The sequence below is a fragment of the Dunckerocampus dactyliophorus genome, chromosome 4, assembly GCF_027744805.1.
Source record: "Dunckerocampus dactyliophorus isolate RoL2022-P2 chromosome 4, RoL_Ddac_1.1, whole genome shotgun sequence".
Taxonomy (NCBI): domain Eukaryota; kingdom Metazoa; phylum Chordata; class Actinopteri; order Syngnathiformes; family Syngnathidae; genus Dunckerocampus; species Dunckerocampus dactyliophorus.
The window spans coordinates 36,169,464-36,192,347 of NC_072822.1; the positions used below are offsets into that span (position 1 = coordinate 36,169,464).

A 22,884-nucleotide genomic window follows, 5' to 3' on the forward strand; every position below is an offset into this window, starting at 1 on the left:
GCCATCTTGCGGCCGCCCCGAAGACTGCGCGAGATGACCACAATCCAAACGGTGATTGTGTGCAGTTTTCATCATGATTACTGACGCACACTTTTGTAGTCTGAAAGGAAGACGTTGTTGGAAGGTCAAAGTTTTTGTAGAACTGTTAATACAACACCATGGTACAATTTTAATATAACTGTACAATATTTATTTATTCATTCATACACGGCAGCTAATTCATAAAACAAGTTCAGGGCAAGTTTTTATACTCTCTTTTTTTAATCTACTTTTATTATATGTCTTATTCCTTTTTTAATGTTTATTTTGTCTTTATTCTTTTATTTGGCACTGAAGAGGTTTGCACATAATTTGACGACAATAAAGTTTCTGATTCAGATTTTTTTTTATTTGCTTCAGAGTTTATTTGAAGTTGTTTAGCTGCCGTTCTTAGTGGCACACTAACTCACAACTCATGAATCCAGAATCCGGTATCGTACAAGCAGCAGATCATCGCTTGTAGGTGAATTCACATGTGTGAGCAATCATAAGGTTTTTCTCCTGTGTGTACTCGGTAAACGTCCGTCGCAGTTAGCACGTTTTTTGCTAAAATTATCCCCGCTTGTTTAGCGTCCTGTCTTGGATCACGAGCCCTAGATTGTGATTGTGCAATGCATTGTGGGCCGCGGGCACCATTTTAGGACATAAGCGTTTATCAGAGTTGTAGAGCGATACACTACATGACAAACACATGGACCGCACAAAAGAGAAAGGCGATGGACATACAGAAACGAGGGTGAAAGAACTTTATGGCTTTAAGAGAAGACAGATCCTCTTCATTTCTGAGGTGTTCGTGCTCACACATCTAACCCTGTTCCCGCGTAACAGTCTATCAACTCGGGGGCGCAGTGGGGCTCTCATTTTACATCCATAACAGTAATTTCTGGATCCAAAAACAAAACAAAAGCATTCAAACTTCAAAATTAATGTAACATGTTCGCAGCATCCGCAGCCAAACATAGCACACGGGGGTGGGTGGGTACAGTTGTCCATTCATTTTTCATTTGCAGTTATTTGTGCATCATTTCCTGCATGTAAAAGTACAATTACTGTCTATAAAATGTGTTTTGTGTGAACATTTTTCGGTGTCTGGAACGGATTAAGTGGATTTACATTATTTTCTATGGGAAAATTTGCTTTGGTTGGAGTCCGTTTTGGTTTGAGCCGGACCTGCTGGAACGGATTCATGACGCTAACCAAGGGCACCACTCTTTTGCCTTTTTGAGAGAATCTTTCACCAACAAAACAGGCCTCTCGCCTGTATGTGTCAGAATGTTGGACCAAGTGAGGCTTTATGGCACAAACTTAAATCGTCGAAATGCAACCAAATGGAGAGCAGCGAAGGGTAAGGCGTATTCAAGGGTCGAAATGTGTTCAGCGTACAAAAAATGCCTACATGTTGGCAGGTCCGGACATGTTGGAATTGGCCTGCTATGTGCTGTTCTGGGTTAAAATGGAACAGAGTCTTCTTAAAAGGCCATTTAACGAGTTCACAGTCATTTTTGTTGTATGTTATCGGTCACGGTCAGGGCCAGTGCGACATTTGATGCCCATCCCTGGTGTAGATGTTTGCTCATATGACCACTTGTCATGTTTAATGCAACACTTCACGAGTTACTTGCTAAAAGTGTTAAAAAGTAGAAGGTCAGTGAACATGTAAACATACCTTCAGTGCGAGTCTCGTAAAAAAACTTCCATTTGTCGTCGGCGGCGCTCGTTCTTCTCTCTTGTATGAGAAAGCTCCTCCTCATATGACGCTATCGTTCTTTCACACAGCCTGAATATTTCATCAGTCGTCGCTCTTTCACCAACGCCCAATACCATACGTGCCTGGGACGAGGGAAAGCCGGACTGCCACCATAAACGCTTGTCATATTGGATGGAAGGAAAAGACAAACACCTGGCATTTTACAGTCGTTATTGCGGTTTCAAAACAAGGCAAACATTTGCACAACACAAATTTCACAGTTTCAATGTCACAGATGCGTTAATATGAGGGGTGTCACGAGTCCACAAGATTTTAACATGACATTTTTTTAAGAAAAGTGCAATGAAGAAAAATGAGTGGACACAACCGCATCACAAAACAACGCGGATGCTTTGTGGAATGGATATTGTCCCACAAAAAACGATATCATTGTCCACATTTTTTGAGACCAAATAAACCACTAATGTCACGGTCACATACTGTATCATAATATATCATAATAATGCGATATTTCCTTTTACGTGTCGTCTTTCACTGTTGTGGAATTGTCGTTTGTGAGAAGTATTTTCTCACAGGCAAGTTGTGCTGTCTGTCAAACGTTTGCAGCACTTCTTGGAACGCTGGCTTTTCAACTCTATCAGCTTTGCCAACCAAACGTCTCGAGAGTGTTGACGGCCAAGACGAAGAGGGTTTTTTTTCCCAGATGGGAAAACTGGGTCGGTAGGCAAGTTTGTTTTGTTGATTTTTATGTTTTAGAATACATTTGGTATAATGGCTCGTTCGTGTTCTTGCTCATTATTAATATTCCCACACGGGCATTTGGCTTTGCAAGCATCTTTCCAAAACCTTACCTTGCATTGCTCTTCAAGAAGCTACACTTTTATGCTGTGTGTGTATGCTAGTGGCCCCGCATCCCCCACAGAGACAAAGTGACCGTACGACTGAAAAGGTCCACTCTGTTCGCCGTTGTTCTATGATGCGTCTAGGTCAGGGGTCGGCAACCCACAACTCCTTCAGCCTCCTCGTTGCTGAAGTCATAGGGGAAATGTGCATTTTCAAAACGAACGTGAACCATCCGACTCACTGCAAGTCTGTGAATGCATCTGTGTTCTCACTGCTGATTGGATGAGCAAGGTAGCTAGAGGTAGGACCTCTCGGCAGCAACCGCAGAACAATACGTTCTTTCGCTTTCACGTATGGCAAATACCAGAAAAATCTGCCACTGACGTTAGACGGGAAGAAGGGGGAATCCATTCACGGATGGAGATCACATGAAAAAATTGTTCATAAAAACATCAGCGATTACTATTTTTACAAGTTTATAAGCTGCGTCGTGTTTTGCGGCTCCAGACTTTTTTTTTTTTACTGGAAGAGGAGGGAAACCCCCTGGTCTAGGTGCACAGTTTGGAGGCGAGAGACGAGGAAAACAGTCGCGCACGTACACGGCAACATATGGAGGCTGGCATAATTATCCTGTTCATTTTCATTTATCGGGTCTTTTAGTCTCGCAAGATCTTGTGACACCCCCAATAATAGTAATAATAATAATCATAGCTTATCACTTTCTAGGTTAGTACAAACTGGCCGTTTACTCTCCATTGTGTGTAAGCATGTGTGCTGTCAGACCTTTCTTGTACGAATACCCTTTCCCGCAAACTGAGCAACTGAAAGCTTTTTCTCCTGTGTGTGTTTTTCTGTGTTTCACCATGTTTGCTCTTTGAGAGAATCTTTCGCCACAAACCGAACAACTAAAGGGTTTTTCTCCCGTGTGCGTTCTCATGTGTGACACCATCGTATACTTGTGAGGGAATCTTTTACCGCAGACTGAACAACTAAAAGGTTTTTCTCCTGTGTGTGTTTTCATGTGTTTCTTCAAAGTGGACCTCTGAGCAAATTTAACGCCACAGACTGAGCACACAAAAGGTTTTTCTCCAGTGTGCGTCCTCATGTGTGTGATAATATTTGACTTTTGATGGAAGCTTTTGCCACAAACTGAGCAAATAAAGGGTTTTTCTCCCGTGTGCGTCAGCATGTGTCGGGTCAAATCGCCCTTTTTTGGAAATCTTTTTGCACAAACGGAGCAGGTCAAACGGTTTTTACCCGTCTTCTTTTTAGAGCATTCAGAGTGTTTTTTGTCAGTGCAAGCCCTCATATCACCTCCACTGTCTGTATCGCTGCTAAAAGTTTCTCGGGTGTCGTCGCCATCGGATAGCGGAGCTAAGAGGTTGCCTGCTTGCGGTTTGTCTTCGTGGTCTTCAGTCTTCACAGAGACGACGGTCAGTGGCAACTTGGTGAGATCAGCCTCCTCCGACCCGAGAAGATGCTCTCCTTCCCCAGCGGTCCAAAATTCCTCCTCTTCCTTTTTAACACGAGGGGGCTGCTGGACGTCTGCCAGACACAAACAACACAAACTATTATGAACGTTGATCGGTTCGCTGACGAAGCTCTTCGAATGAGGAGCGAAACGTCCAACACCTTCTTCACAGAAGTACAGATGACGTCTCAAGAAGCCTTTCCCTCATTACCATAATAGGAATATATAATATACCACCACAATGCAATATTTCATTTCATATGTCACCTTTTACTCTGTAAAGTTGCGGAATCGCCGTTTATGACATGTACTTTCTCACAGGCAATTCAAACTATCTGTGAAACGTTTGCAGCATTTCTTGATATGCTGGCTTTGCAACTGCATTAGTACTAGGGTTGTGCAGGATAAACCCACACGACCTGGTGTCCGGTTTGACAAGCGGTAGCAGCCTCCTGGATGGATAAAAATCAGCCATAAATCCTTAAATGAATGGATTGTAGAAGTATGCACCGGGTGTCGCAAGACTAGCAACCGGTTGACAGTGCGTCTCGACACGAGAGCCTGAGCGAAAAGACTGTCGTCAATGCTCCGTGGCTTAGCGTGACTGAAAACGAGAATGGGCGTAAAGAGTAGCATTATAGCGATTTCATTTATCTTATTTATTATGTCTTGTGTAAAACTAAGACACCAACAACATCAAATTTAAAATACAAAATAAATACACACCCACCTACGAATAGTACGAGCCTGGAGTTTGTTTTTCACAGTGTGCTGGCATGAATTAACTTGAGGTTGTGCAAAAATCCGACAACAAATACGCACATTAGCACTCAATAAGGCCATCAAATCTTGCCTTACCACATAGTATTAGCATTTGGGAGCAAATATGAGGTGAAAGAGAGACCGTATACTATCCTAAACAGTATAGTAGTCAGCGTGTGCAGCAAGGGAGAAAGTTACATGGCGCGTTCAGGGGCCGTCCAACAAAGTAGGACAAGTGGCCGTTCGCAAAAAAACGACATAAACATGCAAAACTGGGGGATTTCTAACGGTATATTATTTTTTGAAGAAAACAATGGCCCCTGGTTCCAAACTTTATACAGGTATCTATTTACATAAAATGAAGTTATTTACAAATTAATCCTATGAGTATTTTTGTAAGTGTTTTTTTTCCCCAATCATTGCGGTTGGGGACCCCTGCCTGAGGATATCATGTGCTCTTTTACACATTTGAAAATGCTGTAATAATGGCACTTTTATACAATTGGCTTCTTTATTTTAGAATGGACGATTAAAGGCTCCCTCACGTGATTCATCATCTTTGCTTAAATACTGTATGTTCTACATTGTTCCATTCTTGAACGCAAACGGTAAATTTGCAAAAATGACATTTGTAGTTCATGGCGCCAGCCATGACAAGCGAGCTCAGCGTCATTTCCGGATGTGACGCCATCGTGGGACTATCACTCAGCTAAACAAACGAGACAGATGATGTTTACAGTGATTATAGCCAAGATTTGAGTGATGTGTCAATAGTTTTCGGGGAGGTAGAAACATTTGGAGATGAAATGGAGAACTTGCAGAACATGGGCTTAAATGTTAAGACATGGAGATGAAGATTGGTCACCTTCAAAACACAGAATGGTAAATACAAATGACTCTGGAGCTGCTTATCCTTCAATTATTGTTTTAAATCAGCTTATTAATTAGCATAAAAGGGTTTTTATAGCTTGTTTGATTGTATATGTGGCCACCGTCGCCCCCCGCAGTAAACATATCGTTGTGAAAAGATGTTTATATAACATGTATAAGGCTTTGCAGCCTTGTTGCTATCATGGAATAGTGCTTGGAAGACATCATGTAACCAAGACATGGCTTAATCTCTTGTGCCAACTTTGACGCAGTAGTCGTTCTTCCTTGTTTTGTGTACCGGCGGAATAGCATACTTTTTCAAACTGTGTTTACACTGTACTTTCAAGCCAAATGGTTCTTGTAAAGGTGTTCCTTCAAAGCAGTTGTCCGTGAAATGACCACTGCAAAGAACAGAACTCGAGGTGGGCATCCATCTGCACTTTGTACAATGTAGACCGTAATTACAACCAATACATAACATATTTAAGCAAAGTTGATTAATCATGTCAGGGACCCCTTGGTGCCTAAATCAACAACTGTAACCGTAAACTCATTTGCAAACTGTATCGAATCGTTCTGTTCGTTAACATATATTGTTTTTTAATTGTATCGTAGCTAGTGTATCGAAATGCGTATCGAACCCTCTGTCACAAAGATACTGACAACACAAGACAACCGTGTACAGTATGTCACTCAATCGCTCGTGTACTGTACAGGTGTACACCGGCCGCCATCTTGGTTTAAATATGTGCTCTGCGATTTTTAAAAAAGCCTTTAAAATTATTAATAATACAGAGATAATATAAATAAAAATGATTCAGAAGGTGAGTGAATGTGTAACCTTCAATGTGAGTCTTGCCAACAGCTTCTAGTTGTCGCCGTTGTCGCTCGTTCTCCTCTCTTGTTCGACAAAGTTCCTCCTCGTACGACTCGATCGTTCTTTCAAACAGCCCGAATATTTCATCAGCTGCCGCCATGAGTCGCTCCTTCACCAACTCTTTCAACATTTTGGCGTTGTCTTTGATCGACCCCACTCAAGACAGCGTCGTTGATTTTAACCGTCTTTCCTCTGCTTCACACTTCCGCCTTTTGTCTTCTTTGGTTTTATGGGAGCAAAACCATCCATGGCGTCACACTGCTGCTACCCAGCGGCTGTATTGAAAACTGCTCAAGATGACAACCGGGGAAGAAACAGGAGCTGAGAAGAGGTTTCAATCGAAGTCGTCTTTATTCAAAGAATGTGTGTATTTCTGACTTCATTTTTTTTATTATTCTAATTACATAATTATTATTTATTTATGCACACCTTTAACGCTGAGTGAATGTTTCTTTTCCTGCGTGTGTCCACATGTGCCGTTCCACACTGGACTTTTTAGAGAATCCTTTACCGCATACTGAGCAATTAAAAGGTTTTTCCCCCGTGTGCGCCCTCATGTGTGACACCATATTTGCCTTTTGAGAGAATCTTTTAACACAAAGTGAACAACTGAAAGGTTTTTCTCCCGTGTGCGTTCGCATGTGTGAGTCCATGTTTGACTTTTGGGAGAAACTTTTCCCGCAAACTGAACAACTACAAGGTTTTTCTCCGGCGTGCGTCTTGGTGTGTTTGACCATGTTTGACTTGAGAGAGAATCTTTCTCCACAAACTGAACAAGTGAAGGGTTTCTCCCCAGTGTGCGTCATCATGTGTTTCTTCAAAGTGGACGTCTGAGCAAACTTCTTGCCACAAATTGAGCACATAAAGGGTTTTTCTCCTGTGTGCGTCCGCATGTGTCGATTTAAATCGCTCCTTTTAGGAAATCTTTGACCACAAACCGAGCAGGCAAAACATTTTCTAACTTTCCGACATTTAGAGTGTTTGTTATCAGTCTTGATGTCGCCTTCACAGTCTGTATCGCCGCTCAAAGGTTCTTGGATGTTGTCCCTGTCTTCAACCTCGGGAGAGTGTGATGTTGTGTCGTCGCTATCGGACAGCGGAGGTAAGAGGTTGTCTCCTTGTGGTTCCTCTTCGAGGTCTTCGGTCTTCACAGAGAGACCAGTCAGTGGCAACTCCTCCAGCCCAAGAAGACACGCTCCCTCCTGAGGGGTCCAGAGTTTCTCCTCATCCTCTTTAACGTAGGGGGGCTGCTGGATGTCTGCAGGACACAAAGAGGCATACATGTCAAATATTACAGTATTATACAGTAATCCCCCATTTAGCGCGACTGCGATAAGTGAATTTCTGTGAAGTAGGATTCAATTCAAGAGAGTTTTATTGTCATGCACATGACAATAAAACTCTCTTGAATCAATGTTAATAAACAGAACATTTTCATAGTTAGAACATAGAAAGCTTGTTTATGACTTTGTAAATACAGGTTTAAACATTATTAGAGCCCTGTACACATTAAATGACAGCCTTATAGTCACTTTTACACTCTATTCTGTGTTTACATAACATTGCGCAGGACACGGGAAACTTCTTTCTCCCGTGTGCGTCTAACTTGTCCCCGAACCACCCCTCTGTGGGTCGATGTCAACGGAGGGTCAAGCAAGAGTGACTGTTGGGATGTTATTTCATGTCTACAGGGCTTGAATAATGTTAAAACACGTACTTAGAAAGTCATAAAACAGGTTATCTGTGCTCAAACTATAAAGATATTCAGTTTATTAATATCGAATCCTACTTTGCAGAAATTCACTTATCACAGAACCAATTAACGGTGCTAAACAAGGGATTACTGTGTAAAATATTTGACATGTATGCGTGTTTGATTCCTACAGACGTACGGCAGCTGATTGGTCTTCAAGAAGAACGTGCTCCTCAGGCGCCGGGGCACTTCTGAACGCACGAATGTCCGACATGTTCAACACTTAACGTACAACTTGCTGTTCTCTAACATGACGCTTGTGTATATCCCTAACTTTTTGTGACCACCCCTAATCAAAACCGCACTCGTGTCAAAGTATGTGTGCAGATCATCACTTTCTAGGCCTGACATGACACTTTTATGCAACAAACAGGACGGGAAAACGTTTATTCTCCGGTGTGTGTCGACATGTCAACTTGATGCGTTCAAGGATATGTTTTTTCTGCTGTGTGTGTTTTCATGTGCAACACCACGTACGACCTTCGAGAGAATCTTTTTCCACACAACGAGCAACTAAATGGTTTTTCTCCAGTGTGTGTCCTCATGTGTGATAACATGACTGTATTCTGAGAGAATCCTTTACCACAAATGGCACAGCTAAAAGGTTTTTCTCCCGTGTGCGTCCGCATGTGTCTCACGCTGTTTGACTTTCGAGGGAATCTTTTACCGCAAACTGAGCAACTGTAGGGTTTTTCTCCCGTGTGCGTACACATGTGTCGAGTCAAATAGCTTTTAAAGGAAAAGCTTTCGCCGCACACTGAGCAGGTCAAGCCTCTTTTACCCGTCTCCTTGTCTGAGCATTCAGAGTGTCTGTTGCCAGTGTGAGTCCACACGTCACCATCACGGTTTGTGTCGCTGCTCAAAGGTTCTTGGGTGTTGTCCCTGTCTTCAGCCTCAGGAGACGTGCCGTCACGGTCTGATAGCGGAGCTAAGAGGTTGTCTGCTTGTGGTTCCTCTTCTTGGTCTTCGGTCTTCACAGAGACACCGGGGAGTGGCAACTCGGCAAGATCAGCCCCTTCCGGCCCTCGAAGACACTCTCCCTCCGGAGTGATGCAGAGTTCCTCATCTTCCTCCTTAACGTTGGGGGGCTGGGGATCTTCCTGCTTCAAAGCGGAGCTCCCCCACAGAGGGTGAAGTGAAACTTCTTCTTGACCAGCAATCAGCTGCTGAACGTCTGCACAAACACACTTTAGCTCAGACGTGTCAAATATTATATCGTCCATCATATCCAACTTTGAAATATACCATTTATCTATTTTAGTCTTAGTCTGGGGACGAAAATGCTTCTTGTTTTAGTCGCATTTTAGTCATTTCTACATGTGATAGTTTTAATCCAGATTTAGCTGACGAAAACTAAAAAAAAAAAAAAGTTTTTAATCGCCAAAAACTAAAAACATTTTAGTTTAGTTTAAGTCAGTTTATGTAAAAAATAAATAAATAAATATAAACATATAACACATATATATGTATAACATATTATGTTTATATAACATATAAACATAATTTATATCAATAAGTATTGGAAATTGGTTGAGGAAAAATACAAAGAAGGGATACAATTACTCTCTCTGTATACAAAGTAAACCCGTAAAAGTCTACCAGTGAAAACAAAATCAAAATCTTATAAAATCTTAAAAAACACAATACAAATACAACCATAATAAAAATAAGTGTATTTAGAAGGTGGTAAACAGGAGTTTTTCTATGTCTTATTTTCTCTGATTATGTCTACTATATTGGGTAACTGGAGCGTAGAGGTGACTATAGGGGTGTTATTTCATGTATAGAGAGCTCTAATTGCGTTAAAACGTGTTTTGTGAACAAACGTTTTTCTCCCCGTGTTTTGATTTCACTCTATGTAAAGAAAAACGGACTTTTTGGGGGAAAAGATTTCGCCCTTCTTAGTAGACGAGTGTGTGTTAAAAATAGGATGGTAAACATACCCTCGATTCGTCGCCCAGTGTGAGTCTTGCTAACAGCTGCCAGTTGCTGTCGTTGTCGCTCTTTCTCGTCTTTTATTCGAGAAAGTTCCTCCTCGTACGACGCCACCGTTCTTTCGAACAGGCCGAATATTTCATCAGCTGCCGCCATTAATCGCTCCCTTATCAGCTCTCTCAACATTTTTGGTGTTGTATTTGTTGAACTACACTGAACACTCCCACCGTTGTCCAATTTAGCCGTCTTTTCGCCCCTCATCTTCAAACTTCCGCCTTTTTCTTCTTCGCTCGAGGTGTCACGGCAGCTCAGGCATCCATGACGTCACAGTGGCTGCCATCTTGCGGCGGTATTGGCGACTGAGGAAGAAAGAATAGCTAAGAAGAGGAGGTCACACAACGTAATCGTGTTTTTTTTAATGTGTGCTTTTTTTTTACAATAACATAAAAAACTGACACAACACAAACAAGTTAATATAATTACTGACGCACACTTCTGCAGTTTAAAAGAAGAAAAATGATAACTGTAGCTGCCATAAGAGCTAGCTTTGAGTCAATTCTTACATTTAAGTTAATTGTGTTGAGTTAGTGTGTGTTAATTGGATAAATGTTAAGATCTGCAATATTGCTGTATTTGTAGGGCTTGGCATACATTGATATGTACAGCACATCGATTCTGAAGTGGAACCATTTGTTCGTTAGTGTGTGTTTCAGTAAGACGTTAATGATTGGTCCACACCAATCGCACCACTTTCTAAAAACAGTTCAACGGGAAAACTAAACAGAAAGGGGAAAAAACAGCAAAATTGGGGGGAAAAGGGCATAAAGACAAAATATTAGCAGAATAATATTAAGAGGGAAAAGGAGCTTAAAGTTTAAAATATTACTATTAAAAATTTAGAAAAAAATGCAAACAGTCATATTCTAAGGAACATAATACATTTGCAATTTTTTGGAAATTTAGGTTGGTAAAAGTTATAATATTACGATAATAAAGTCGAAATATGAGCATAAAGACATCATATTCTGTGAAAAAATGTACAGTCAAAATTATTATGAGCATAAAAGACATCAGAAGAAAAGGTTCATTTGTACCAATTAATACGCTTTGTCACCAATAGCACAAGCTGAGATCCAGGATGCTCTTTAAATGTATCAAAAAAAGGTCTCAGCATATCTACATGGGTTGGTGGCCCCCGCATCCTTTGATTTTTCCACCCCTGAACTAACTCGTGAGTTACTATCTGGTATCAGCACATGATCACTTTGGACACGACACTTGTATGATTTGACAGGAAAACACTGACTCTGCATTGTGTGTCGACGTGTGAGCTGTCAAAGTTTGACGATAAGAATTTGAAAATATGACCACAAACCGAGCAAAGGCCTTTTCTTTCCCATAAATCGAGCGAACGGACGGTTAATCTGCCGCGTGTGTTCTCGTGTGTTTCAGCATGTTTGACTTGTGAGCGAAACTTTCGCCACAAACTGTACAACAAAAGGGTTTTTCTCCCGTGTGCGTTCTGATGTGTGCCTTCACGTTGGACTTTTGAGCGAAGCTTTCACCGCAAACCGGACAACGAAAGGGTTTTTCTCCCGTGTGCGTCACCATGTGCATACTCATGGTATACTTACGAGAGAATCGCTCCCCGCAAAGTGAACAGCTGAAAGGTTTTTCTCCCGTGTGCTTTCTCATGTGTGTGGTCATATTCGACTTTTGAGTGAATCGTTCGCCGCAAACTGAACAGCTGAAGGGTTTTTCTCCCGTGTGTATCCGCAGGTGTCGAGTCAAATAGCTCTTAAAGGAAAAACTTTCACCACAAACTTCACAGGTGAAGCGTTCTTTACCCGTCGTCTGCTTTTTGGAACATTTAGAGTGTTTCCTGTCGGTGCGAGTCCTCGTATCACCTTCACGGTCTGCATCGCTGCTCAAAGGTTCTTGGGTGTCGTCCCAGTCGTCATCCTCAGTGTCGTCACTATCTGATAGCGGAGCTGGGAGGTTCTCTGCTTGTGGTTTGTCTTCCTGGTCTTCGGTCTTCACAGAGACACCGGTCAGTGGCAACTTGGTGAGATCAGTCTCCTCCGGCCTGAGAAGACACTCGCGCTCCTCAGTGGTCCAGAGTTCCTCTTCTTCCTCTTTAACACAGACGGGCTGGAGATCCTCCTGCAGATGTTCCTCTTGACGACCAATCGTCTGTCGGACATCTTCAGGGCACAAGCAACACAAACACAGTTAAGTATTTGTCAGCCTCTAGTCCATAGTAGACCTGGTCCATTTTGAAATCCACTAGTCTTAGACTTTTTATACCTGGACTGGATTGATCTACAGACCCCAAAGGTTCATAAAACACAGTTTATTTGTGAAACCTTTCCTCTTCTTCTATTTGGGAATATGCAGCAAATGCACATTTACATGTTTGTTTGTTTTTTTAGCACCTAGTCCTTATTAGAGCTGGTCCACTTTGAAAACCACTAGACCTAGACTCTTCAAATCTGGACTGGATTGATCTAAAGACCCCAAAGATTCATAAAAACACAGTTTGCGATTTGTGAAACCTTTGTTTTATTTGTGAAAATGCAATAAAGGCACACTTCTCTATGTTTTCAGCCTTTAGTCCACATTAGACCTGGTCCACTTTGAAAACCACTAGACCTAGACCGCTCAAATCTGGGCTGGATGAAGCAAAAGATCCCAAAGATTCATAAAAACACAGTTTGTGATTTGTGAAACCTTTATTCTATTTGTGAAGAGGCAATAAAGGAACATTTTTCTATGTTTTCAGCCTGCAGTCCACATTAGACCTGGTCTATTTGAAAAGCACTAGGCTTAGACTTCTCAAATCTGGACTGGATTAACAGGCAGACCTTGAAGGTTCATAAAACACAGTTTGTCATTTTAGTATCGTAGAGTTGAAGTATTTAAGAAAAATTATGTTGTTTTTTTTAAGTCATTTTTTTTTAAAGTTAGGATTAGCATATTTAATGTATTGTGTGGAGATATGGGGAATAATTACAAAAGCAATCTTCACTCACTCACTGTACTGCAAAAAAGATGGTGAGGATAATTCATGATACCAAGTATAGACAACATACAAACCCTCTATTTTTAAAATCGCAGATATTAAAATTAGCAGATTTAGTGCACTTTCAAACCGCTAGAATAATTTATAAAGTTAATAACTCGTTAGCCAAAAACCTCATACAGTATTTCTCAATCAGAGAGGAGAAATATGATCTTAGAGGAAAATTAAACTTAAAACATTTATACACGAGAACTACGCTGAAAACAAACAGCATTTCTGTATGTGGAATTAAATGATGGTACGGATTGAGTAAGGAACTAAAACAATGTACAGAGATGAGCAAATTCAAAAAACAATACAAGCAGTTGATGTTTGCTAAATACAAGGCAGAAGAGTCCTGATCATCACAATGATGTTCTGTCAGGTTTGTTATTTTTTTTGTTTTGTTAAAAAAAAAGTTTTGTTCTTTATTCATATTTATTGTAAATATTAATTAATTAATTAATTAATTTATATATATATATATATATATATTGAGGGGGGGGGTTCTTACCGTCATCTATTATGTATTATCCTGACTATCACAGAAAACATGAGATGGAATACAGGAAGTGAACTACATGTACTGTACTAGATGTAGAATGGATGGGGGGTAGGATTAAATAGGCTTTGCTTCTTCCTACTCCTTTTGGACATGTGGAACTGTGAAAGGATGATTCATGGGATGTATTCCATTGGAACCTTCATGTTCAAATAAACTAAACCAAACCAAACCAATATGAGTAATTGTAATATTTGGAAAAGGTTTAAAAACCATATTTAGAATAAAGTCAAAATATTATGGGAATAAAGTTATAATTCCGAGATGAAAATTTACCAGAAGAAAGTTGAAATAGTTAAAAAAAAAAAAAACAGTTGAAAAGGAGAAAAAAAACAGCTGTAATTTGATGAGAATAAAGTCAAAATATTAAGATAAAAAGCCATATCCTAACGAGACAAAAAAGTCGCAATTTAACGAGAATAAATTCGTAGAATTATGTGGAAAAATAATATCATCTTTGTAGCACAGTGTTGAAATATTATAATACTTTTGAAAAGATGCAGTATTAAGAGAAACAAACAAAACAAAGTAAAAGGAAAGTAAGGTTGGGGAAAATATTATATCACGGTAATAAAGTCAAGATATTACTATTTTATATTTTACTATATTAATATTTTTTTAAACGCAGATCATTTAAGAAGAAAGTTGAAATATTTGCAAAATAAGAAAAACATCAAAAGCAAAACTGGGGGCAAAAAACTGCAAAGACTGAAGTTTATACCAAAAAAACAAGCTGAGATGTAGCTTTTTCTGGAAATATAGCCTCAGACCCGCCCCGCATGCGGCCAATCCCTCCCCTCTCTGAGCATTTTACCGCATCTGAGTTCTCTTGACTTTTCACTTTCGCTTTCCTGTGACCAACTGCCATCAGAAGAAACAACAAAAACTCCATATGCTTCTTTTTAAGGGCAGAGCTAGGTGGGTGGCTCCTGGGGGACATAGCCCGCCCTTAAAAGGAAGCGCTTCCTTCTTCATGTGTTACAGATTGGAAAAAACACGGCATTAAAAAGGTGAACCTGACAAAAACACCTTCGCCAGCCGTGATGAAGCAGATGATGTTTGAGAATCTTGCTGACTGAGGCGACTAAAATGATTCTCCTTTGTGTGTGTGCATGTGTGCCGTGTACGTCTTCTTATAAGAGTAGCTTTTCCCGCACATTGAGCATCTAAAGGGCTTTTCCCTGCTGTGCGTTTTCATGTGTGACAGCATGTGTGCCCTCTGAGTAAATCTTTTACCGCAAACTGAGCAACTAAAAGGTTTTTCCCCAGTGTGCGTCCTCACGTGTGAGACCATAGATGAGCGGTGAGAGAACCTCCTGTCGCAAACTGCACAGCTAAACGGTTTTTCTCCCGTGTGCGTCCTTTTGTGCGACGTCACGTGTGCCTTTTGCGTGAATCCTTTACCGCAAAGCGAGCAACTGAAAGGTTTTTCCGCCAAGTGCGTTTTTATGTGTGTGATGATGCTAGACTTTCGAGAGAATCGTTTACTGCATATTGAGCAACTAAAAGGTTTTTCCTCCGTATGCGCTCTTATGTGTGACAGCATTGTTACCTTCTGAGTGAATCGTTTATCACAAACGGAGCATCTAAAGCGTTGCTCTCCTGTGTGCGTCTGCATGTGTCGCGTCAAATCGCTCTTAAATGAATACGATTTAGCACAAACTGAGCAGGTAAAGCGTTCTTTACCTGTCTTCTTTTGAGAGCATTTAGAGTGTTTGTCGTCAGTGTGAGTCCTCATATCGTCTGTATCGCTGCTCAAAGGTTCCCGGGTGTCGTCCTCTGGACATTGCAACGTCGCGTCGTCGCTATCTGACAGCGGTGCTTGAAGGTTGTCTGCTTGTGATCCTCCACAGTGGTCTCCGTCAGCGTCTGTTGTCATGTGCTTTGGTGAGCTGCTGCTCGGGGGCTCCGCCCCACCATTCTCAGATGGTTTGTCATCAAGTTCTTCCATCTTCACAGAGACACCAGTTAGTGGCAACTTTGTGAAGTCAGTTTCCTCGGGCCATAGAAGACACTCTCCCTCCGGAGTGGTCCAGAGTCCCTCTTCTTCCTCTTTAACGTAGGCGGGCTGTGGAGCCTCTGTGGATGCTGTGGTGCGCCCCCCATGCGGCGGAGGGGGACGTTCTTCTTGATGGCCGAACAGCTGTTGGGTGCCTGCGGGACACAAACAACTGGTTCAAACATATTCAGTATTAAGTCAAAATATTTGGGGAATAAAGTCATAATATTCCAAAAAGAAAATCTACAAAGATTCTTGGAGAATAAAGTTGAAATAGCTGCAAAAATGGAAAAAAAGCACCCCATTTGTTATGAGAATACAGTTAAAATGGGAATAACGTCATAAATACGAGAGGAAAATTTACAAGAATAAAGTTGAAATGGATGGAAAATTTAAAAAAAAAAGCAACAGCAGCAGAAATGGGGAAAAAAAACAGCAGTAATTTTACGAGAATAAAGTGAAAATATATTTTAAAAAGTGACAATTTCACAAGCATGAACTCATAATATCAGGAGGAAAAATAATGTCATTTTTGTAGCAGAGAGTTGAAATATTAAAAAAGAAATACACTCTTTGTTTTAAAGTCATAACATTATGGAAAACAAGCAAAACAATGTAAAGCTGTACATTTGGGAAAATTGGATTAGGGAAGAAATGATAACTTTATAGAAATAAAGTGAAAATATTTTGGTAATTATGCCATAATATTCTTCTACCAACATTAAGAAGAAAGTTGAAACATTTGGAAAATTACAAAAAAAAAAGCAGAAAAAATGGGGGGAAAGGGAAAAAAGTACCACATTTGTTAGGAGAATAAATAATATAAATAAAGGCGAGAAGAAAATTTACAAGAACAGAGTTGAAATAACAACAGCACAAATATATTAAACATATTTTGAAAAGTAGCAATTTTACAAGAAAAACTCGTCATATTATGACAAAAAGAATGTAATTTTAGTACCACAGCTTTTAAATATATTAAAGAAAAAAACACTTTCTTTTTCAAGCCGTAATATTATGAAAAACAACCAAAACAAAGTTATAAAGTTATAATATTATGGGAATAAAGTCAAAATATTTTGGTAATAATGTCATTATTTTTATTTTGCCAACATTATTTAAGAAGAAAGTTACAAAAAAACACCCCAGCAAAAATAGGGGGGGGAGTACCATATTTGTTACGAGAATAAAGTCAAAATCTCACAGGAATAAAGTCTTAATTACGAGAAGAACATTTACCAGACTTTAAATAGTTGGTAAATTAAAAACGCTACAACAGCAGAAGAGAGTAGGGAAAGAAACCCAAAAGCCCACAGAAGCAAAAAGGAGAGGAGTGGTAGTCCCTTATGTAGCGGGGGTCTCCGAAAAACTCCAGAGGATCTTATGGCAACACAAAATTCCTACCTATTTCAAACCAGTAAATACCCTGAGACAAAAATGAGTGCATCCTAAAGACAAGGCTCCAAACCAAAAACAGAGCAATGTGGTCTATTCCATCCACTGTAAAGATGAGGAATGCAAAGAGCACTACATTGGGGAAACTAAGCAAATGCTCCAAAAAAGGCTTTATCAACATCGCAGGGACAATTCTAGTGGTCCTCAATCAGCAGTACATCTACACCTTAAAGCTACCAATCACTCTGTTGAGGACAGCGAGGTAAAGATTTTGGCCAAAGAAAACAGGTGGTTTGAAAGAGGAGTAAAGGAAGCTATTTTTGTCAAACAACAGAACCCATCATTGAATCGGAATGGTGGTTTGAGGTTTAATTTGGACCCTGTGTTCAGCAGGTTACTGAGACCAAAACCCACAGCTCTTAGTCTTGCAAATGAGGTGAAGGCAGGCCGAGCCAGAACAATAGATGCTAACAAGCCAGTATCAGAGTCGTTCATACCCAACTACAGGGAGCGACACTTCCCTTTTATCGGAGGTGTTAATGGCAGGATAGGATTAGACCACAACTCCGCCCAGGCTTAGTGTAAGGAACCAATAGGAGGAGGGTGTTGGCACACCAATTCCGCCCACTCTTACTGTATTTAAGGCCTAGGCTACCAGCACTTGTTAGTTCGCTGATGAAGCTCTTCGGATGAGGAGCGAAACATCCGACACCTTCTTCACAGAAGTACAGATGACGTCTCAAGAAGCCTTTCCCTCGATGGACAACTCCTGTACGACTGAGAGCGTACACAGACACAAATACAGTCAAACCTGTCTTAGCGGCCACCTTTATAGAACAGCCACCTGCCTATAGCAGCCACTGAAAAATCCCCCGCAGCAAATGTACATGTTATAGACCCTGTGTATAGCAGTCACCTGTCCAACGCGGCCAGCGGCCACCCATTTTGTCTCCCTTGGTCAATATCTGACCGCATACAGCGGCCAAATTACCGACTCAAGTAGAAGCTTCATGCACGAAAAAGTTTAGTTTTCCAATCAATGAAGCCGTCGTGTGTAGACTTTAATTACTGAGTCCTAGCTCAGTCACAATCATTCACAAGATCCACACAAACTGTCAGTTGTTCCTCATAAAAAAGCCGTCTTCTTTTGAGCTTGCTATTTCCTGGTCAAACATGTAACTTTAAGAGCATTTGCACCAAAACATTACCGCAAAGTAGGCTGGGAACAGGACGTGCTCCCAGCCACGCTACAATAAAAAAAAAAAACATACGCTAGCATGCATGCGGCAGCGGGAGCAAAACTGAGTTGGGTTGTACTTAATTGAAGTATTTTAGAATGTACTCACGTTATTTTTCATCAATCCTCATCCACAAATCCATCAAAGTCCTCATCTTCTGTATTCGACACAAAAAAAGCCGTCTTCTTTTCCGTTCGCTACTAGTCTGTTAACTTGTCAGTGTTATTCAGCTCCGAAGCAAAGAAGGAAACTTCTCCTGTTGCTTCTGCCAACTTTATTTATTGAACGCGGCCACCAGACAGCAGCTCAGAACACACACACATCTCTCAGCATCGTCTCTCCTTCCTGCTTGCCCACAAGGCAAAGGTTAAACAAGCCCCACTACATAGCTGTCCAGCCAATGCCTGTAAGAAATGACACCGTTTATTTCCTGGTGTGCACTGGTCAATACTGTAATGCCGCTTGTTGTGGGGAAGGAGAGACTCACGTCGCCGATGCACTTTAATGGCTTTATTAACAGCGGAGAACACTGCAGGACTTTACATCCATGCCAACATAAACACACTTCCCAACTCTCTCCAAACTCACAGCTAGCACTGAGCCTAGCTCTCCTGCTCGGGACGCCCACCGTCACTTCCCGTCACTTCCTGATGAACTAAAGCTGTAATGACACTCTGCCGTATAAAAAGTAAAATATTAAAAACAAGCGTAAGACATTACTAGCACAGCTTTGTTCTGTGGGTGGTGGATATATTCTATCAGTTATTATTAAGCCTCTAGCTTCCTTTTAGTAAGTAAAAACCTTGGCTATGATTGCACTACTGTCATGTAGACCTACAAAGTACACTTGGAAGAACAAGAGGTGAATAAATGTATTGCAACTGATGTGAAACTGATGAGGGGTAGGATTAAATAAGCTTTGCTTCTTCCTACTCCTTTTTGGACATGCAAAATTGTGAATTGTACTATGTGATGTGCTACTGTTTGACTCATGCATGTTCAGGATGAATTAAAACCATGAACCATGATAATAACAAACCTAGTAATGCTGTACAACTTTTATCCGCAGTCCGCAGTGCCCTCTACTGGTCAACATTATTATTATTATTTTCCCTTTTTTTGTCTTTTTTTCCCCTCTACTGGTCAACATTCAGACTGGACGCCAACCTGTCTATAGAGGCCACCTGTCTATAGCGGCCACTTTTGCAGACTCCCTCTAGCGGCCGCTATAGACAAGTTTGACTGTAATTGTTGTTGTTATTTCATGCTTCAAAACGTACAGCGCTGAAGTTGGCTTCCGATTCGGCACTGAAAAGGAAATTTAAGGTGGAATTGACATAATGAGCAGTGCAAGTGTCTCTCCTTATGGTTTGCTTCTTAATGTGAAAACATTATAGCCATTTTAGGTAAGACATTGCCTTGACCTGACACTCACCATTTGCATTTGTGAAAATGCAATCATCATTTAGATGTTCTTTTTTTAAACACCTAATCCATATCAGACCTGGTCCACTTTGAAAACTACAAGGCTTAGCCGTTTGAAGTCTGGACTGCATTGATCTACGGACCCCAAATATTTATAAAAACTGTTTCTGATTTAAAAAACTTGTATTCTATTTGTGAAAATCAAATAAAGGCACATTTAGACATTGTTTTTAGCATCTAGTCCAATTCGAAAACCACTAGACCTACACTTCTCAATTTGGACTGGATCAAAAGTTCATAAAAACACAGTTTCTAATTTGTGGAGACCTTTATTCTATTTGTGAAAGTGCAATAAAAGGTACATGTCTCTATGTTTTCAACCTATAGTCCACATTAGAACAGGTCCACTTTGAAAACCACTAGGCCGAAACTTCTCAAATGCGGACTGGATTACTCTACAGACCCCAAAGGTTCATAAAACAGTTTGTGTGTGAAAAGTAAAATGTGTTCGCATCAAATGTCCCAAAAAAAACGGGCAATCAGTGGACAACCAGTAGCAAAGCACATTATCTTAAATAACACAGAAGTGATCCGAAACCGAAAACACACAAACGCAATTTAAGAAATGCAACCAGAAAACGCTGCGATCATTTAAACGCAACAGGATTAAAAGCAGATGCGGAAGAAAAATGTAACCAACCCCATGAGAGAAATGGCACACGACCACGCAACAAAACAGATGTTAGCCAGGTTTGACAAAGCGAAATGGAAAGGTGCATTTTTCTTGGTTAAACTTTGTCTCTCACGCAGTAGTTTTGCAAGGAATATATGAATGTTGACGACTACTATAACGATGTTATTAGCGACAGAAAGTGTGTAGAAGAGAAGAAGGAAAGTGAATACGTAAACATACCTTCAATGTGTAGCACCCTTTGGGTCTTGCTAACAGCTTCCAGTTGTTGTCGTTGTCTCTCGTTCTCCTCTCTTGTTCGACAAAGTTCCTCCTCGTACGACGCGATCGTTCTTTCAAACAGCGCGAATATTTCATCGGCTGCCGCCATGAGTCGCTCCTTGACCAACTCTTTTAACATTCTGGTGCTGGAATCGACGAGACTGAAACCACACGTCAAACGTTGCTAACTTTGCCTTTGTTTTTCTCCTCCCGCCGACTTCCGCCTTTTTCCGTCTTCGATGGTGACTTTACGGCAGCTCAAGCGTCCATTGCGTCACACCGCTGCCATCTTGCGGCGGTATTGAAGACCGCTGAAGGTGAGACCTCAGAAGTCATAATCAAAAATGGTCTTCATTCTCCCGAGACCCATAATTTGTTTTCGACATTTAAATTCTTTAAAAGTTCCCTGGATGGTTCCTAGATGAAAGAACATTCCAACAAAGTATTCCAACAGCATTTAGGAAGGGCATGTCCTTGTGACCTCCACCGTCAGGACACGCTAGGTGTTCACGGCCCCTCTCAATCCTGGTTCTCGTGACCTCAATAGCTCCGAAGCTGCGCACAACTTGACACGCAGAAGAGGTACAGTTACATTTTTAGCATGATAAATAACCACTTAGGTCGGCTCGCCATATGTTGGCAACCCGTCTATGTGGAACCGGTCCAACGTGTTCTTATTATTTCACGTTGCCTGCTTGATGTCAACATACACGGTCGACCGCTTTTGTCGACATACAACCCACGACCCACTTTTCATTTCGATGAAAACTGTTCCATTTGTGTCGGCATGTGTTGCATTATCAACGTCCTCATTATTGCTAAGCAGTGTGAAACAGCTGTCTTGTTTGCAAAAATACGCTTCATAAATATGCTTCATACTAAAAGCACCAGGTTTAACCTAAATTCCATCCCCATGTATTATTTTTTTATGTGTTAGCCACCAAAAGAAGGACTTGTGCATGAGCGATTGATCATGAGGCAGGATCGGTCTTTGCAGTCCACAAAACAGCGGTTGTCACACTTTAATCGAGGGCTTGAAATGTGGAACCTTGTCATTTTCCAGCTGATTGTAACAAAGAGGTAATCGCTATCAACGACCTTCTGACACATTGTGACAAACAACCTAATCACCTTGCTTGTCACTATGTTATTCCATTCGTTTCCATTCCATTCTCCTCCGCTTATCCGGGTCCGGGTCGTGGGGGCAGCAGTCTTAGTAGGGAAGCCCAGACTTCCCAGTCCCCGACCACCTCCTCCAGCTCCACCGGGAGGACACCAAGGCATTCCCAGGCCAGCTGTGAGACATAATCCCTCCAGCGTGTCCGAGGTCTTCCCTGGGGCCTTCTCCCGGCTGGGCATGCCCGAAACACCTCACCAGGGAGGCATCCGGACTAGATGCCCGAGCCACCTCAGCTGGCTCCTCTCGATGTGAAGGAGCAGCGGCTCTACTCTGAGCTCCTCCCGGGTGACCGAGCTCCTCACCCTATCTCTTAGGGTGAGTCCCGCCACCCTACGAAGAAAACTCATTTCAGCCGCTTGTATCCGCGATCTTGTTCTTTCGGTCACGACCCAAAGCTCGTGACCATAGGTGACGGTGGGAACATAGATTGAACGGTAAATTGAGAGCTTTGCCTTCCGGCTCAGCTCTCTCTTCACCACGACGGTCCGGTACAACGACCGCATTACTGCAGACGCTGCGCCGATCCGCCTATCGACCTCACGCTCCAACCTTCCCTCACTCGTGAACAAGACCCCGAGATACTTGAACTCCTCCACCTGAGGCAGGACCTCATTCCCAACCCGAAGGTAGTAATCCACCCTTTTCCGACTGAGAACCATGGCCTCGGATTTGGAGGTGCTGAGTCTCATCCCAGAAGCTTCACACTCAGTTGCAAACCGTCCCAGTAAACGCTGCAGGTCACAGCTCGATGAGGCCATCAGGACCACATTGTCTGCAAATAGCAGAGATGAGATCCTAAGGCACCCGAACTGGA

General features: G+C 41.5%; 3 protein-coding genes across 6 annotated transcripts; all 3 read right to left on the reverse strand.

Annotated features, from left to right (window-relative positions):
* Position 1: 1 nt before the first annotated feature.
* Positions 2–6,779, reverse strand: LOC129179391 (gastrula zinc finger protein XlCGF8.2DB-like). 2 transcript variants are annotated; one of them, XR_008569956.1, is made up of 3 exons: positions 6,535–6,779; positions 1,706–4,135; positions 2–100 (listed from the first exon to the last, which is right to left on the reverse strand). XR_008569956.1 is itself a non-coding variant. In XM_054772592.1 (2 exons), the coding sequence occupies exons 1-2, from the start codon at positions 6,698–6,700 to the stop codon at positions 3,336–3,338; spliced, it is 966 nt and encodes a 321-aa protein (XP_054628567.1). In that variant the 5' UTR covers positions 6,701–6,779; the 3' UTR covers positions 291–3,335. The 2 variants fall into 2 exon arrangements, 1 of the variants encoding a protein (XP_054628567.1); XM_054772592.1 differs by lacking the exon at positions 2–100 and having other exon boundaries at positions 291–4,135.
* Positions 6,780–6,932: 153 nt separating this feature from the next.
* Positions 6,933–7,935, reverse strand: LOC129179393 (gastrula zinc finger protein XlCGF7.1-like). Its single transcript, XM_054772593.1, has one exon. It carries the CDS (start codon positions 7,851–7,853, stop codon positions 7,002–7,004), a length of 852 nt encoding a protein of 283 aa, XP_054628568.1. The 5' UTR covers positions 7,854–7,935; the 3' UTR covers positions 6,933–7,001.
* Positions 7,936–8,075: 140 nt separating this feature from the next.
* LOC129179383 (zinc finger protein 510-like) lies at positions 8,076–21,102 on the reverse strand. 3 transcript variants are annotated; one of them, XM_054772581.1, is made up of 5 exons: positions 20,852–21,102; positions 15,568–16,035; positions 12,166–12,462; positions 10,267–10,617; positions 8,076–9,497 (listed from the first exon to the last, which is right to left on the reverse strand). In XM_054772581.1, exons 1-4 carry the CDS (start codon positions 21,027–21,029, stop codon positions 10,583–10,585), a joined length of 978 nt encoding a protein of 325 aa, XP_054628556.1. In that variant the 5' UTR covers positions 21,030–21,102; the 3' UTR covers positions 8,076–9,497; positions 10,267–10,582. The 3 variants fall into 3 exon arrangements, with proteins under 3 accessions (XP_054628556.1, XP_054628555.1, XP_054628554.1); XM_054772580.1 differs by having other exon boundaries at positions 12,106–12,462; XM_054772579.1 differs by lacking the exons at positions 8,076–9,497; positions 10,267–10,617 and having other exon boundaries at positions 10,680–12,462.
* Positions 21,103–22,884: the final 1,782 nt, after the last annotated feature.

Bases quoted from the DNA above. Each gene is read 5' to 3' on its own strand.
- LOC129179391 (XM_054772592.1), bottom strand. From the start codon at position 6,700: ATGTTGAAAGAGTTGGTGAAGGAGCGACTCATGGCGGCAGCTGATGAA. The intron at 4,136-6,534 runs GTTACACATTCA...TGTGTCTGGCAG, and splicing joins TGGCAAGACTCACATTGAAG to ACGTCCAGCAGCCCCCTCGT.
- LOC129179393 (XM_054772593.1), bottom strand. From the start codon at position 7,853: ATGTATGCCTCTTTGTGTCCTGCAGACATCCAGCAGCCCCCCTACGTT.
- LOC129179383 (XM_054772579.1), bottom strand. From the start codon at position 21,029: ATGTTAAAAGAGTTGGTCAAGGAGCGACTCATGGCGGCAGCCGATGAA. The intron at 16,036-20,851 runs GTATGTTTACGT...TGTGTCCCGCAG, and splicing joins AAGGGTGCTACACATTGAAG to GCACCCAACAGCTGTTCGGC. The intron at 12,463-15,567 runs GTAAAGAACGCT...TGTGCCCTGAAG, and splicing joins ATGCTCTCAAAAGAAGACAG to ATGTCCGACAGACGATTGGT.